General features: G+C 42.6%; 2 protein-coding genes across 4 annotated transcripts; both read right to left on the reverse strand.

The window, feature by feature from the left end:
• Positions 1-147: 147 nt before the first annotated feature.
• On the reverse strand, positions 148-9,563 carry atp6ap1a (ATPase H+ transporting accessory protein 1a). Its single transcript, XM_063208067.1, has 10 exons — positions 9,425-9,563; positions 8,859-8,985; positions 8,233-8,307; positions 7,640-7,830; positions 6,352-6,392; positions 6,065-6,150; positions 5,339-5,646; positions 4,801-4,851; positions 3,654-3,891; positions 148-2,905 (listed from the first exon to the last, which is right to left on the reverse strand). The coding sequence occupies exons 1-10, from the start codon at positions 9,535-9,537 to the stop codon at positions 2,696-2,698; spliced, it is 1,440 nt and encodes a 479-aa protein (XP_063064137.1). The 5' UTR covers positions 9,538-9,563; the 3' UTR covers positions 148-2,695.
• Positions 9,564-9,854: 291 nt separating this feature from the next.
• Positions 9,855-16,235, reverse strand: tafazzin (tafazzin, phospholipid-lysophospholipid transacylase). Of its 3 annotated transcripts, none has more exons than XM_063209588.1 (11): positions 16,200-16,235; positions 15,276-15,412; positions 14,839-14,967; positions 13,597-13,642; positions 12,940-13,025; positions 12,476-12,556; positions 12,202-12,243; positions 12,018-12,080; positions 11,442-11,494; positions 11,259-11,336; positions 9,855-11,171 (listed from the first exon to the last, which is right to left on the reverse strand). In XM_063209588.1, the coding sequence occupies exons 2-11, from the start codon at positions 15,382-15,384 to the stop codon at positions 11,070-11,072; spliced, it is 789 nt and encodes a 262-aa protein (XP_063065658.1). In that variant the 5' UTR covers positions 15,385-15,412; positions 16,200-16,235; the 3' UTR covers positions 9,855-11,069. The 3 variants fall into 3 exon arrangements, with proteins under 3 accessions (XP_063065658.1, XP_063065655.1, XP_063065657.1); XM_063209585.1 differs by lacking the exon at positions 16,200-16,235 and adding an exon at positions 15,963-16,118; XM_063209587.1 differs by lacking the exon at positions 16,200-16,235 and adding an exon at positions 15,785-15,954.
• Positions 16,236-16,393: the final 158 nt, after the last annotated feature.

Genomic DNA, 16,393 nt, shown 5'->3' on the forward strand with positions numbered 1-16,393 from the left:
ATATTCCCCCCTTCTGGTTTTCTGACAAATCCGCACCCTGGTTGTGGCTAGTGTAATTCTAATTTAATCATATTTATTAAAAATTGCATATTTTTTTACATTTATTCATCCAAACATGCATTTAGTTCTGAATGTCGACACCAAAAGGACCTTTTTTTCCATCATTTTTATTGCATTTTGTGTTCACAACATTCAACAAGAATTACATAGTTCCGTTTTGTTTCAGTAATTTTTCCCAAACGTATTACTGGTACCCTTTTCCTCTTTTCATCTGCGACATAGATATAGCCAGATAGAATCCAGTCCAAATCCCTTTTTAGTATTTCACAATGTATAACCAAGTGGGAAAATAACATGAAACTTTGCTTCCAAGCAAACCACATATTACACCCCTGGAAATCTGAAATATATATATATCCCCTGCTGAGGTCTGGATTCCTCCACTGTAGAACGTTAATATATATGCCACAGCTACATAAGCTTGACACCAAATAGTGTTTCCCTTAAAAGAACACGGTGGTACAGTAGAATCTTTTACGACAGCATTCCCTCTTTTTTTTTACAGAAGTGATCCGATGAGCCACACAATGAGACACATTAAAACCCTACGAGGCAACTATAGAGTCATTACACACACATACACACGCTTACACACGCGGCACACACACACATAAATCACCAATCACAAAACACAAGTCCAGGATGTACCGGTACACTCAATAAATAAACTTCTAACTCAAATACAGCAATATATTCATCTCCTCTTCATATTTACAATATTTCAAAACGCATTGCATGTCCAAAGCACTGTTCACTGTACAGTTAGTTTAGTAAAGCATACCACCAAAAATCAAACCCATTACGCTGGTAAAAGCATGAAGCTCTTGGTGAATCTCCATAGCAGACGCCCTTTTAAAATCTAAGACTGACAGGAATAGTGGCATCTACACATAAGTAAATGGTATTTAAGTGCAACGCCTAAGCCCAACAATGCTCTTCTCCTCTGTCCAGTAATACTGTTTTGTTTATGGGCAAATGAAAACCAGAGAAAGGGCATCTTAGTGTTCCAAAAGCAAAACAGGGGTGCGTTTCTCTAAAGTGTAGGTGTTAGCTAGCTGCCAATGGGAAATTACATTGGAAACAGCAAAGTAGCTAACATAGTCAGCAACTATGGTTTCAAGAAACGCACCCCAGAGTAAGAGCAGTCAGAGTAAGAGATATCACTGTATGTACTACCAAACTACAAAGTAATAGGTGAACCCTGTGGCTTTTTAGCTTTCTAGCTGAGAGTCTCAGCCCTGATTAGAGCCTTAAAACAAGACCCTTGTCTTGTTATTAAAGAGAACTCATGCTTTTACCAGGCTTGCATGGAGATGCAGTGGTCCAATGGGATCCAACACTAGAGCACCCTGGAGAACAAAACAAACAAACTTATCCATGCTGGAGCTGACTGTATAGGACCCTAGAGTGATCTAAATGTATTCACACGCACACACACACACATTGCGCGCGCGCACACACACAGTTCATTTGCAGATGTGTGGTACAAAAGGCTGAATGAGATGAGGAAAATAAATAATGACATTGTCCCTTCTTTTGTATTGCACACGGCTGCTAATGATGTTTGATAGTTTTCCAATTCCAATTCTTATGTCTGCCCTTCTTGACAACAGATTAAGTGCAAAAGAAGGATGGCTGCCACTCAGTCAATACTATAGAATCACTGTTCCAATAAACAGTGGCATTTACACAAGGAAGCAGTGCTTCTCTCTCCTTTCAACACCCATTTTTCCCCTGGTAATGCAAAATAAATAAATTAACAAAAAAAATAATTCAACAAAATCAACTCCCTTTTTTCTGTTGTATTACACACCACTGACTCTAACAACTTGGGCCTTTCCAGCAAGCATGTAAACAAGCCCCTTCTATAAATTCGGTACTCTAACGTAAAGGAAAAAAACAAGCAAAAGAATGTCGGAAAATAGGGTGCAACATTACAAGGTGGAATGTTTCAACCAAGTTGATTATGCAGCCACAAAATAAAATAAGAAATGTGAAAGCTGAATGGAATGTGGGGGGTGGCTGTGGAGGGACCTTATACAGAAAAGGGAAAAGATATGGGGTTAAGTTTAGAAGGCAAAAACACACACACACAAACACACTCACACACAGAGGGGAACGACACCTGGGCTGGGCTGGGTTGGAGTGTGTGAGTGGGTGTGTGGGTAAGTGGAATGAAAGACAAGAAGAAGGGCGCAGGGCGGTGTGAGGCAGGGATGGGAAGGTCCAGCCTTGCAGCCTGCTTGCTGGGTATGGATGGTTCAGAGGTGTCCATTCCGCGTTCAGAAGTCAAAAACCCCAGCCACACAGCTCCCTTCCAACAAAAGTGACTTCAACAAGCATCTCGCCTACCTGAGCTGGTTCAGGATGAGTTAAGGTTAAGTTAAGAGATAAATCATCTAATACAAGAGCTTTTCCTATCCTATTCCTATTCTAGCTCTTCTATTAGATGATTTACCTCTTAACTTAACCTTAACTTATCCTGAACCAGCTTTGTAGTATAGCCTTGGGTACTCATAACAATCAGCCGAGATGGTTGGATCAAATTCATGGCGGCGGCATGGGGGTTTTAACGTTCTGGACCCGGGATCGTCACCTCTGGTGTTAGTGGTGTTAGTGTTAGTGTTAGCGTCGTCTACTCGGTCTGGGGCACGGAGATGGCTGGCCCCTTGGGGTCATCGAAGCGGTCCATGGTGCGCAGCTGCATGATCATGTGCAGGCCGTAGGTGAGGATGAGCACCATCAGCAGGGAGGTCAGCAGCCCCATCCAGATGCCCGGCGTGAAGAAGCCCGCGCAGTCGCTGGCGTACGAGAAGTCCTTACCTGACAAGCTGAAGCCCTGGATCTGTGGCAGAGAGAGGGGGAGGGGAGAGAGATGATGAAGAGATGATGAGAGGTAGCCTGATTATCATCAACTTTCAAATCTCTGTTCGAGACTTGGTCTGACCAAGAGCTTAACATAAATAAACATTTCCCAAATTCCGTAGGCCTCCCTTGGTTTGCTAATGGTTGCATGCTTCCTGACCAAGTGGGAGGAGTTCCCGATTTTCTGGGAGCTCAGAAACGACATTTGTATTGCTCTTGGCCTGACTAAAGGAGAGGAGGAGACGAAGAGAGGCAGACGGAGAGAAATGAATGACCTTGCCGACGCGGACATCTCAGAATCTGGACATATCAGATAGCCATTTTATTAGTAAAAGCTTAATTAAAAAAAACATGGCCTCTGGCCTCATGATTATTTTCAAATGTATTACAAATTGGATTAATGAGATATTCTTCCCTTTATGTAGTACATTAACCATACCAAATAGCTTCTTTTTGCCAAGTACGGCTAGCCATCTATTTAAGTCTTATCATTTATTGATAGAAAGCAGAGAGAAAGTAAATACATAACACTAGGCCCTCAGCCGCTGTGATGGAGTGACCTTCACTAGAGTTATGGGTGTGTTCTCACTGTCCAGCCAACGAGCCTGGCTCTTTGGTGTAGCGGTCAGAGCCCCAGTTTAATTCCCCAGAAGGTCCGGGTTCGAGTCCCGGCTGGGCAACTCCACTCCCCTTCGCTACAGCCGCCAAGTGAGAGGTCGCCAGCGTACCTGGAAGTCGCTGAAGGAGAGCTTCCACTGGTTGGCGGCATCCTTGGAGGTGCGGGGCACCAGCTGGGGGTAGCGGTGGCTGGTCACAACTTCGCAGCGGTAGGAGTACTCGGCCGGGGCGTAGATGGAGCGGCTCCCGTTGAAGGTGGCCTTCTTGCCCTCGTACTCCAGCACCACCTCATCCATGGTGAACCAGCGGCGCGCCGACACCTTGTACATGCGCTGGCTCATCACGAAGCTGCACAGGAGGAAAGCCACGGCATAGCAGGCAGGAAGGTCAAAAAAAAATTGTATGTTTTTTTTTTGTATGTTTCAAGTATGTTTTGGGGGCTTTTTGGGCCTTTATTATGACATGATAGTGTGAGAGGAGACAGGAAGTTAGCTGGAGAGAGATTTGGGGTAGGACTGGGAAATGACACTGGCCGGACTCGAACCGGGGTCCCCATGGGCATGCAAGCCCAAATGTGGGGGGTTTAGCGCGCTGCTGCAGGGTGGTCAATGTATTCAACAGCCTAGCTTTGTAGTGCGCACTGTTCTGCCAGCGGAACACTTATCTATTATTAGAAATCCTCGCTGTGAACTTTATCATCAACATAGAAATAATGCATTTAAAATGCAGTACCTGTATTCATCATAAATCTAAAAATTTCTCATAGGGATAGTTTATAGCCTGATATCGATCAGAATGTTATAACGCATGACTGGCTGTGGTTTTTATGACACGGTCATTTTAATTGTAGGCTAACTACATAGGTGAAGATAATAGAGGTTAGCGATTGACAAAAGGCAAATAAAATTGTTTTATACTTAAAACGCCATCTACTACTCCAGCATGAAAAATGTAGATCCAAACTGGTGGCTGCAAGAATCCAACTATATTTTCGAACTAGTCGGTGCGAGACCATAGAGTCTCACTATGCGAGTGGTGGTGCCACCATAACCTTACACCTGTCATTAACTATTTTACACCCGAGATCGATTTACCAGTGCAAAATACAAATGTCCATCTCAAGCAATTTCCAAAAAGAGTAAAACTAAGCACTAACAAGTTGGAAGGAAATATGCAAAGTGACACATCAGACAAGTGACTCAAATGAACAAAGTGACTCAGATAGACATGCAGTTTTGTTTCCAGGCTTCTACTCACATGATTTTGAATGTGTTAAACCCAAGAACCTCCTTGTAGTTCAGGGCCAGACTGAAAAACAAACCCAAACCAAACCAAACAGTCAAACACAATAACAGTCATTCGGAATACCTACACTGCTATTAGAGTGCAAAGCATGAAAAGTCTTTCCTTTCCAATGTTTTTTTTAACGTTTTAAACGAGGGATAACGGAAAATTAGCAGTATTGAATCCTAGTAAGTCACATAATTGAGACATAAATAATGAGCCATAGTCCATGTTGGTCACAACTTCATCCAATCTATATGCTCTATATCCTCAGAGCCTACACACTGCATACAGCTGTATTTCAGAGCATTCCATTTTGTCTGCCAACTTCTGCTTACTGTAAGCTGCTTTGATTCCCTTATTTTAAAACGTTATTTATTTTTAATTACGAGACACTTTTGTGTTTTTATATGGATAATACGATATATGATGCTACTACATGATATATAATTCTATTAATTACACTCGACAAATAAAAGATTGTATACTCTGACTCATTTCATCTCCTGACCTGGAGTGGGTTTCGTTGCAGAAGGAGCCGTGCAGCGTGACGGTAGCCGACTCCCCGAAGGTCTCCTTGGAGAGGTCGGCCCTGCTCCACTTGTTCTCCCTCAGGATGCTGACGGTCAGGTTCTCGGCCCACAGCATGATGCAGGGCTTCTCCGGGCTCTCGCTCTCCTTGAACTCCAGAGGGGGGTAGGCCACCCCAGCCTTCTCCTTCTCCTTCTGCTCTTCCCTGTTCCTGTTCTTGTACCGACGGGACTGCAGGAGGGAACGTCCACCCACAGACTGGATGTCCAGGGAGGCATCCTCGATCACCTTCAAGAGAAGTCAAGAGGCGAGAGTTGAGGAACAAGAGGCGAGAGTTGAGGAACAAGAGACGAGACCTCACGACAGAATAGAATGTCTCTTGTACTCAACCACATTTGTGGGCACGGTATTTAACTCATTGATGCCTGAAGCACCTGCAAAAAACGCCTGCTGAATGCCTAAGCCCTTGTTGGGAAAGTTGCCCTCAGCCTAGAAAAACCTAAATATCCTCGCCTCTGATGCACACAAAAACATGAAACATGATTGCATTTAAACCTTAAGACCCTCATCTTGCATTAGAATGTGTTCATTCAGCTGTAACATACCCATATTTTTATTTAAAAAGCCAAAATCTCAAGAGCCTCAATGCAGCGTAGACGAGTCATCAGGCTAAAATGGGTTAAGTGGGACACAGAGAGCCACTTACTCTAGATGGCTGCAGTCCAGTGTAGACAGCAGTGTAGGGGACAGCCTGGTTGTGCATGATGCTCAATACCTGCCCAATCACCTCATCTACACACCAGGAAAAAACAAACAAACCCAGTTAATTCACATTGACATCAGCAATTAATACAAAGTAGAGCATTCACTAAAGAGCTGACTGTGATTGATTCTGACATGATCACCTTTCCTACAACACTTACAGCACTTTTACGTACAACAATTTCAGAACAGAAGAGGAGTTAAAAAAGAAGTAAAAAGACACATGCTTACCATTTCCACTAAGGACTTCTTTCGCGGACATCATATCAGCACTGGATCAATGAAAGACAGAGCAATTATATGTCAAGTCTTGTACAGTGTTTAAAAACATTACACAAAGTTGAATACTTCAGAAGTTTTTCATGTGCTGGGACTTTTCTGGCAATTTCTACGACATACCCGCCCTGGGCCGCTGCAACAACATCCCTCTGCACAGGCCACTAACTTAAAAGTTAAAAACACTTACCCTTATGATAGCTATGAACCATTTGAAGAAAGATTTTTATCGTTCACGACTGTCCAAAAGGGCAATCACATAAAATGCACCATAAGTATAATGGAGACGACACAGAATATCCAGGAATTTTATTTTTATTTTTTTATCATTATTAGAGAAGATGCAATTACTGCAATGCTGGATCCCAATTTTAGTACAACCAAGAAGTGAAGTGACATATCATGCTAGCTTTGCTAGCTTTCATGTGCTTATATCCCTGATGAGATCTACAAGATGGTGCAAAAGAGCAACCAGGATCTACCGGGCTACAGTGATGGGGAAACTTTGATTCATACGCTGCAATGCAGTAACACATATTCAAAAAAGACAAAGTTTTACCTGTCCAAACTGGAAAAGGGCACTGGAAAGGTAAAACCAGGTTCTTTTGTGGCACTGCATTGTGGCATCTGAATGCAGGGTTACCCATCACTTACCACAGGCCATCATATTACAGGGATACCTATGTCAGGGCGTGCCATTAAGGGCCAAGATGTGCTTGCTGTGTGCCTTAAATTTTGCATGCAACCGAGCGACCCAGAGCACATACTTCCTTCAGGATGACTGGAGCACTTCACATACTGAAGGCATCATCTCGGGGGCAGATAGTCAACATTAATGTTTTCCACTACAGTTTGACTCTTGTGTGATCGGCTCTAAAGGGTTTGTCATGTCTATATTGCAACGTAAGCACGCATCTGTGTACATTGTCACTGGTGCTCTACCCCGTGCAAAAATGATATTTAAAAATTGCATGGCAACGTGTTCATGCACGAAAAGTGCACGAACGGCAAGCATATTGACCCAGTCGGCAACTCTGGGTCCGCCCATGAAATTGCTTGTTTTCCACCACGTTTGCTCCACCCGCTGTATGTAGTGGCTAATCAGTATGCCAAATGACTGGCAGTGATTGGCACCGCATGACCACGGGTGAAGCAGTCGGAGGTTAAAACAATGCAGTTTCAAGGGCGGGCCAGAGGAGTCGACTGGGTCAATCCCCGGCCTAAAGGGGGAAAGGGAGATTACCTTGTGGCATAGGGAAGACGGAAGACCAGCAGGGCGGCCACGGAGGCGTTGAGGCGGAGCTGGGCCAGGGTCTCTGGGTCCATGTAGAGGGGCGCGGTGTCCAGCTGCTCCTGCAGCATACCGGTCACAGACGCCGCCGCGGGGCGAGCCACTGACGGCAGCAGCAGAGGGCTGGAGGACTGCAGCGCCACCTAGAGGGTGCAGAGGGGAACACGGTTGGAGGTCAACAGTGGCCTTGCTCTTGTACAGATTTCTATACGAGTTTACAGAGTGAACCACAGGGTGCGGCAGTTTGCATAAAGAAAAATGTAACAGGTTTGGGGGCACTGTGTACACATAGTGTTAATGCAATCAATGAATTGCCCTGATACGCTGATATGAGTTTCATGACTGATACTTCCCAAACAAAACATGCTCAAAATACATTGACAGCAGATAAGCATTACAAGAAATATGACACAATGAATTGAATATCTTCTTTTAGAATGCGTGTGTGTAATTTGTACTACTTGGAAGCAACAAATGTTCAATTTCAACCACCACTGTGCAGCTCAGTCAGGGGGAAAGTGTCACAAATTGGAGGCTGAATCTACCTCGAGACTGGAGAATGAGCTTTCTTGCTTGTTCCCAAAGACCCCTCCATACATCGTGAAGTCATCCATGCTCAACTGGAACCAAAGGGTAGAAAGAGGAAACACCAGTGTTGAGACATAACTTACATGACAAACCTGTCACATGACATGTCACTCTCTTCCAGAATTTACAGAAATAAATCACCAAAAAAGAAAATGGTTAAACTGTAAGTCTAAGTAAATCTTAAAGAGAACACACACACACACACACACACACACACACACACACACACACACACACACACACACACACACACACACTTTGGTATAGGACTCCAGATGCAGCCCCGGTTCTTTGCGTGATCACACTGAAGTTGTGCATTTTGTGTAATTTAGTAATATACATCATATTGACAAGGAGTGTGCCAGAGCTCCTAAAAGCATCCGAGTGGAGGTCACTGTCACCACTGTGACAAATGTTATACATAGGTGTAAAATATCCAGGTTATGTTCCATTAGTCTAGTGGGTTAGCCAGCCTCTGAACACTACCAAGTGTGTTGTATGATTGACTAACTGAAGTCTATCTGTGGACTACTACTAGGACATGCAGTGTGTTGATTATGACTGTTATTGTAAAATAATCTACCTTGTCCTGCAAGAAGAGGAGAACATTATGAGGGCTGTTAGTAAGAGCAGTCTGCAGGTAGGATTCCAACTGAGAGGTAGACACGATGTGCCCCGCTGCCGGTGGGGTTTGGGACCCGAGAGTGGAGCTGAGAGCAAAACAAGTCATTTGAGGGTTTGGTCAGGAGGACAGTTAAAACACATTTAATTGAAAACACAACTGGGAACAAAATACAAACATGACGGGGTTAGACGCTAGCCTGACAGTCACAGTTGCTAACATGGCTTCCGACGGGGGTGCTGAAAAAGGTAAGCTCGCCTCGCTTCCTACACACATCTAGAAACTAATACCTTAGCCCCCAGGCTTGGAACATATCAACAATAAGTCTAACTGTTATTCGCAGTGATGTGAAATTGGGGATAACGATAAAAGACTCACTAGTTCGGTACATTAGGATGAATGACAAAATGTCATCCCTGCAGGTGGCTAGCATCAGCTAAGCTTAGCATTGCAGCACTGGACAGCTACTGTTCACTTCAGCGAATGTCATTCAGACCGATAGTACCAGTAATACGCATTTCCCTTACCCCGCGCTTGTCCACATTATCAAAGGTACTTGATCGTTGCATTTCCCAAAGGATGCGGCACAACACAAAAATACAAAAACGACACTACAGCTGAGCATCTTTAGGTCCGCCATCTTCGGGATCCTCAACGAATGACGTTGTTGACGTTGCCGAGAATGCTCTCGCAAGGACCAAGTCACGTGATAATGACCTGTCCTGCAAGCCACTGTAGTAAGATTTATTCTAGCCTATCCCCAACCCGCACTGCATGAATTTAAAGTAAATAGTATGCATTCAGTGCACTATATATTTGTTTGTTAGCACACAAAAGAAGGGTACCGGTACTCAAACCAACCAAATCCAGACGTACAACCAGAGATTAAGAACTTTGGCACAACCACCCATTTCACTTTACTGTTGGCTGCGAAGTCTGCATGACATGAAGGGAATGTGGATTATGTAATCAACACTTTATTGTACTGTGTAATAATTAGACTTGAGGCAGTATGTTTCTGATATTCTGACAGGACGAAATTCATTTGAGGACATCAGTGAGGTTGGTTGTATAACAAGAGAAAAAACATAAGGACAGAAACTCAATAGGTCATGCAAAATAATCACAACTGAGAGACCAAAGGGATTGCAGTTCAACCATACAAAGCTGCCACATTACAAACTTTGAGAAGGGGTAAAGAGGCACAGCATCAACGAATACTCAGCAAACATCACAAACAGAACATTATCTCAAACCTTTTTGAAACCTTAACTTCTGTAATCAAAGCAAATACCTCATACAATACCCTTTGTGTTATCATTACAACATTTCTGATAGAAATAATGCCAGATGGTTAAAGAAGGGAAATAGTTGTGCTCTAAATGAGCACAGACTCAATAACAGCAAGATGCAAATTAATAAAAGAGGTCTTCTTTAGGTCTACACGACATTCGGTACTTTCAAAGGGTGAACGCATACAACACACAGTACAAATGATTCTCAGCATCAAAGCCTAAATATTGCAAATGGCTTTACCAACTTTGTACAAGATTTAAAAACTGGCAAAAATTGGCATAAACATTTCTGAATCACCACTGTAAAATATTGAGTCATAAAAAATACTCGTCTCGTCTCATTCAAATAAGTTTATCTACATGTCCAATACTTGGTTGAGTCACTCAGTAACCCAAGGCTGCGGTCAAAAAATGGATTGCCCATACGGAACATGATGCTTCTTCATTATTCTTCACATGCTTAGTACACCTTCCAGCCAGAACAACTTGGCACATGCACTTTGACTTCTTCTTCAAAAAAAATTCTGTCCAGCTAAGATCAACTGTTTCAAGTGGGACAAGGAATTTAGGAAACAGTGTAAAAAATGGAATCCTGCTATCTGATGAGTGATCAGATATACTTATGGTCCAACCACTGTGCTGACTGAGTGTGTGTGTTTGTGTGTATGTATGTATGTATGTATGTATGTATGTATGTATGTATGCATGTATGTATGTATGTATGTATGTATGTATGTATGTATGTGTGTGTATGTATGTGTGTGTGTGTGGTCTTGATTTTCCTGGAGGCTGATCTGGTCACATGCGTGCAGGCCGTGTGTGTCAGGCCCCTTAAGTGCACTCTCCCTGAGGGTAGACACCATCCCTGGCCATGAGCTCATCCTTGATTCTGTATCCGCTGGTGCAAGGCCTCGGCCTGGCTCTTTAAGCTGCGGAACTCCTCCTGGATGAAGTCAGTCAGGGCCTTCCTCATTTCCATCTGTGTGAAAGCAGACACATTACTTTTTTTGCTCTCACGAGAATGCACAAATGCAGGGCGGGAAAACATCTTAATGTAAAATCCTACCTGGCTTTTGTTCTCCGCTCTTAGCGAATCCACAAGATGTTTCACAGTAAAAGGTGTCCCCACTAAAACTGTAATTTTCTACATAAAAAAGCAAGAACATGACACAAGGTGTGCAATGAGTATGATAATACGAAGGAATCATATAATATAACCTTTTAACCCAGGATGTTCCTGTATTCTCACCTTTCCAGCTCGGGGTATGTAAGGCTTATCATTAGGAAGGACATCATTCATGCCTGCAAGATTCAAATAACACAGGACGATGTTCATTTCCTCGTGCACACACAAACAGAAATCTATGTGAATTATTGGTGATAATAGGCAACAATAACACTAGGTTTGAAACACCAAACCTAAAGGTCTTAAATACTCATGAACGGCCATCCGGGTACTTTGCTCTGAAATTTGCCTTACGCCCCTTTATGGGTGAAAACAAACCAAATGTCTCATTGACTTACATGCTAAATCGGCTAGTCTAAATGAACACAGTCCATGCTTCAGCCCCGGCTGTTTGGCTATATTATTTGAACAACCGGCGACACAAGACGTTTTCGCCATGTTGTGCGTGAACAACGCTAGTCTACAGGTCCGTATCTTTCGTTTATTAAACCCCAGCATCACCAATTGACTTGCATGGGTTGTTTTCCCCCACAAATGGGCGTTACGCACATGGAAAACGTCACGCCGTTCATGAGTATACTGACATTTCATGAATGGAGTGGAAGCCTTAACTTATTATATGTGGTTCAGTCAACTCACCCAAATGCCACATAGGCACAATTATTGGGTCAAGGGTACATTCAGCGATCAACCTTCCAACACCTACAATTACACATAAACACAATGATTGCAGCAGAGCTGGCTGTAGCAACTGTTTTGTATAACTGTTATTATACATGTATTTAGCCACAAAAGGGTTATCAGAAAAGCTTGTCAAACTTACCCCATTTTAAACGTATCCATTCTGGAGTCATGTTGACCTTTCCTGAAATTAAGAATCCTCTCATTAACCACTATTGCTATTAACTCTCATCTATTGCTACTTAATAGCAATAGAAGGTTTAATAGAAATAGAATTACTAAGCCTAGTTCTCACCAGACGGCACCAGGGGGCGCCGAAGCTACACACACATACACACACCGTCTGGTGATAACCAGGCTAAGAATTATTACAGTACAAGACAACACAAAGCAATCTGATTCATTGGCTTTCCTACCCTCTGGGAATATATGCACCCATTCTCCTCTGTTCAGCTTGTCCAAAAGGAAGTCCATTCCTCTCTGATACACGCCATCACCTGTGACACATAAGAAAGTACTAGATTAAAGTACAATTAATTCATGAACCCATTAATAGTAGCTATTGTAATGTGTTAAATGTATCTGCATTATGCTTATCTACATCACTGCCAGCAAATAAACATTTTGTTAATGTAACGGTATGGAAAATGTATGAATATGTTATGATAAATTAGGATTTGTGGTAAGGGAAACGAGACTAATCAAGTGGCTTACATACAGTACCTGTATAGCATTTCATATAGCCACTAGGTCATTTCCCTACAAAGACTAGGTTTAACTTGGCATTAACCACCTAACCAACCAATCGGTGTGCAGCTGTGCACTATAACATATAATACAAAAACTTCAAAAACAAGGAGGTAAAGGGGTCCTCTCTTACCGCGGCACACAGGGACACATTTCCCTTTACTGAAAAAGCGCGAGTAGACCTCTCGTGTGAAACAGATATCGGAGGCTGCCGGGGTCCTGTTGTGACAGAGGAAACGCAATGACACACAGTGAAACACAGACACACGGGGAAGAAGCAATGTCAGAGAGATGAATACCCTGAATAGTCAGAGGTTGGAAACCTCAGCTTCAAATAAAAACTTCTTAGTTTACTACCGTATATGTTTGTTCGAACAAAAGTAATTTAGGCAACTGCCAATTTGTACCAACACTGTTCCTGATCTCCTCTGGACTCATGTTGATACTATGTAACACAGAGCACTCTAGCTAACTGACACCGCCACTAATAATGTTAAAATACAGAAAATACATGAGTTTTACTTTGAGTACAATGAAGCAAACAATGAGTCTATACGCACACATGAACTATTAAATACAAAAAAAAATCCATGTTGGCATGGTACAGTGGGTGGTATGGTTGTATGAAGTGGTATGGCTGCAGGAGAGTTGTGATGATTATAACAATCAGTGAAGTTGAAATGGATATCTGGTGTGGATTTTATGAGTGACTTCTTGAAGCCAGCTTTCCCATCGTTTGTGCAAGTTGTGGTCCTATACATTATACTGTCTCCCTGTCATAAAAACTCACCATCTCATTTTCCTGAAGTTCCACAACTGTCGAAATCGCAGCATCCCTATGAAGATGAAACCAGAAAAAATTCTGTCATTCAAAAGCCGTTTACATGTATTTTAAACACAGCTATTTTTTTTACCTGTTGACGTATGTACAAACAAGACATGTGGATAAACATAAAAGCCCCATTGTGACAGGTGTGTTGTAGTTCCCTAAAAGAGATTTTTTTTCTGGTCTTTTACGACTTTATTGATGATAGGACAGTTTGAGAGGTGGACAGGAAGCGAATGGGGAGAGAGACGGGGAGGGGCCGGCAAAGAACCCGGGCCGAGAATCGAGCCTGGGTCGTCCGCATGGCAGAGCAGTACCAGGGCTTTTTCTGAACGGGGAAATAGGGGCGCTCCACCCTCATACCTCCGTGGGTGCACCCTCATACTTTTATATTTATATATATATATATTTGAGCGCCCCTAATAAATTTCTCATTCATGGGGGGGAACACCCCCCTTCACCCCCTGTAACCTGCCATGATGCTCCCTCATGCCAAAAAATCCTAGAAAAAGTCCTGAGTACCCTACCGGTTGGCCACGGCAGGGCCAAAAGGGATCACTTCTAAACCAGAGTTTTAAAAGGAGACTTCTAAAACTCTGTGTAGATGTAAACGAGAGGCCAAAACAGATGTGTTTTTCACAAATATCCATATACGTGTGCACGACTTCCCACTTTAACACCCTAAGCTTTATTATTGTTCTTTAAAGCACAGTAATATGCCACCGTGTATGAAATGCAATTGTTATCGAATGTAAATTCCTGGATATCGCAGTCAGGACCGACTCTTTCACAATGGTTAGATCAGATAATACACTTTTTAACGATGGAAGAAAGTATAAACACACAACACCTGAAACAGTTGGATGTCAGGTCTACATGGTCCTTAGTACATAAATACATAGACACAGTAAAACTTACAAACCTAAGTTAAGCATATAGGGTAGACCTCTATGTGAAGTGGGTAGGAAATAATTGTATGTATTTTTTATTTTTTTTATGTTTGTTTGTTTTTGTTGTTGTTTATTCTTCCTTTGTCTAGTGGACAAGCGCTGTCCACTTTGTGTGATGTTTGTGTGATATGTGTAAAAGTGTAAATAAAATTTAAAAAAATGTAAATTCCTGACAAAACATGTTTCTTGCCATTCACAACCGATTTTTTTCTGACTGAGCAAGTGTCGTGTTACATACAAAGAGTCTATGTCCTACCCCATATGTGCGGGTCGTCCATGCAGGACTGGTGATTGGAGAGGGTGATTAGAGGCCTGTCCTTTGGCCGTTGATCAATTAAATCCAAGAGGACATTCTGGTTGTGTACCGACAGGCAGTTCATGTATCCTGCAATCATAAGCCAAGAGAAAAATGTATGAAAAAGCAATCTCTAAACTGTAGATTCCTTATGTGATCACACCAAGTACACTGTTGTATGTATGTTTCATTGAGCAGACCATGGGCCTATACTACAAAGCTGGTTCAGGAGTAAACCAGGTTTACGTTAAGAGGTAACTCACCACATAGAATAATCTAGAGTCCTAATTTTCTGGCTCTTCTATTAGATTATTCACCTCTTAACTTAACCTGGTTTACTCCTGAACCAGCTTTGTGGTAAGGAGACCCCATGTGACAGAGCTAAGAGCAAGACTCACTGGTCCACAAGAAGCTGTAGGATCCGACCATGCCCATTATCAAGGAGCTGGATATCCTCCATCCCAGGCGAGGGCAATGTGGGAATGGCCAACACACCTCCAAGGGCATTGCGAGTGCACCACAGCCTTCATTCACACTGCAACGGAGTTTGCAAAGCAGGAAGATAAGGGTCAGTCAGCCAACAATGCTGTCACTTTTAACCAGGTCACTCCACTCCCTTCTTTAATCGCCTGGTGAAGTTAAAGACTACTGTGGCAAACAATAGAATGCTGTACTGTACATCAGACCATTCACAGTGGGTAAAATGATTAATCATTTCATTATTTGTACATGCCAGGATATTACACCACAGGGTAGAGGTACACAGGGAAGACAGGACTGTCTACTAATTGAAAGATAATGTTTAAAACACAGAATGACAACAATACTATTGGACTGCATTGTTACACCTTGGAACACAATCCCTGACATTGTTGCAGGAGTTTGTATTTCAGTAAAAGTACTGTACCATAACAGAGGTTAGCAGCTGCATGGTGCTGAAGGCAGACTAGCGACAATCCTTGAAGTCGTTTCCCCTCAAATTAACTGACTAAATTGTGTGTACATTCTAATGCACACAACACCATCTAATATGTCCTTTACAATAACTATGGAAAAAACATTGTGAATATATTGGTAACCGTTACATGCTCAGACAGCTAGCCAATGCCGACCAGAAGTACATGCACGCGCGCCCAGATGGGGGAGCTAGCTTGTCATCTTGCGAATCAACACCAAGAGTCAGAGATCATGTCAATGGAACCGACCGTAAGTCTGTCCAATTATATAGATAAAATGCCTCAACTTGTCATTTTAACGGCGAGGACATTAATTACGGACACACTTTAACATGTCAGTGCACAAGTAATAAGTAACACCCTCACCTTCTCACCCGTCAGCTGATAGGTAGAAACCTTGACACCGGAAGTGGTTTCATGTAGTGACCCTGAAGTGGAGTATGGGTGGTGTAGTTTCATGAATGCAATACAAATGTCAGATTTACAGAACACATTATGAATTTTCAGCAATACGTGTCGCTCATTGCCCATCAGATATGCTTTTTAGGAACTCTGCAGAT

The sequence above is a fragment of the Engraulis encrasicolus genome, chromosome 10 (assembly GCF_034702125.1).
Source record: "Engraulis encrasicolus isolate BLACKSEA-1 chromosome 10, IST_EnEncr_1.0, whole genome shotgun sequence".
In the NCBI taxonomy this organism is placed as follows: Eukaryota; Metazoa; Chordata; class Actinopteri; order Clupeiformes; family Engraulidae; genus Engraulis; species Engraulis encrasicolus.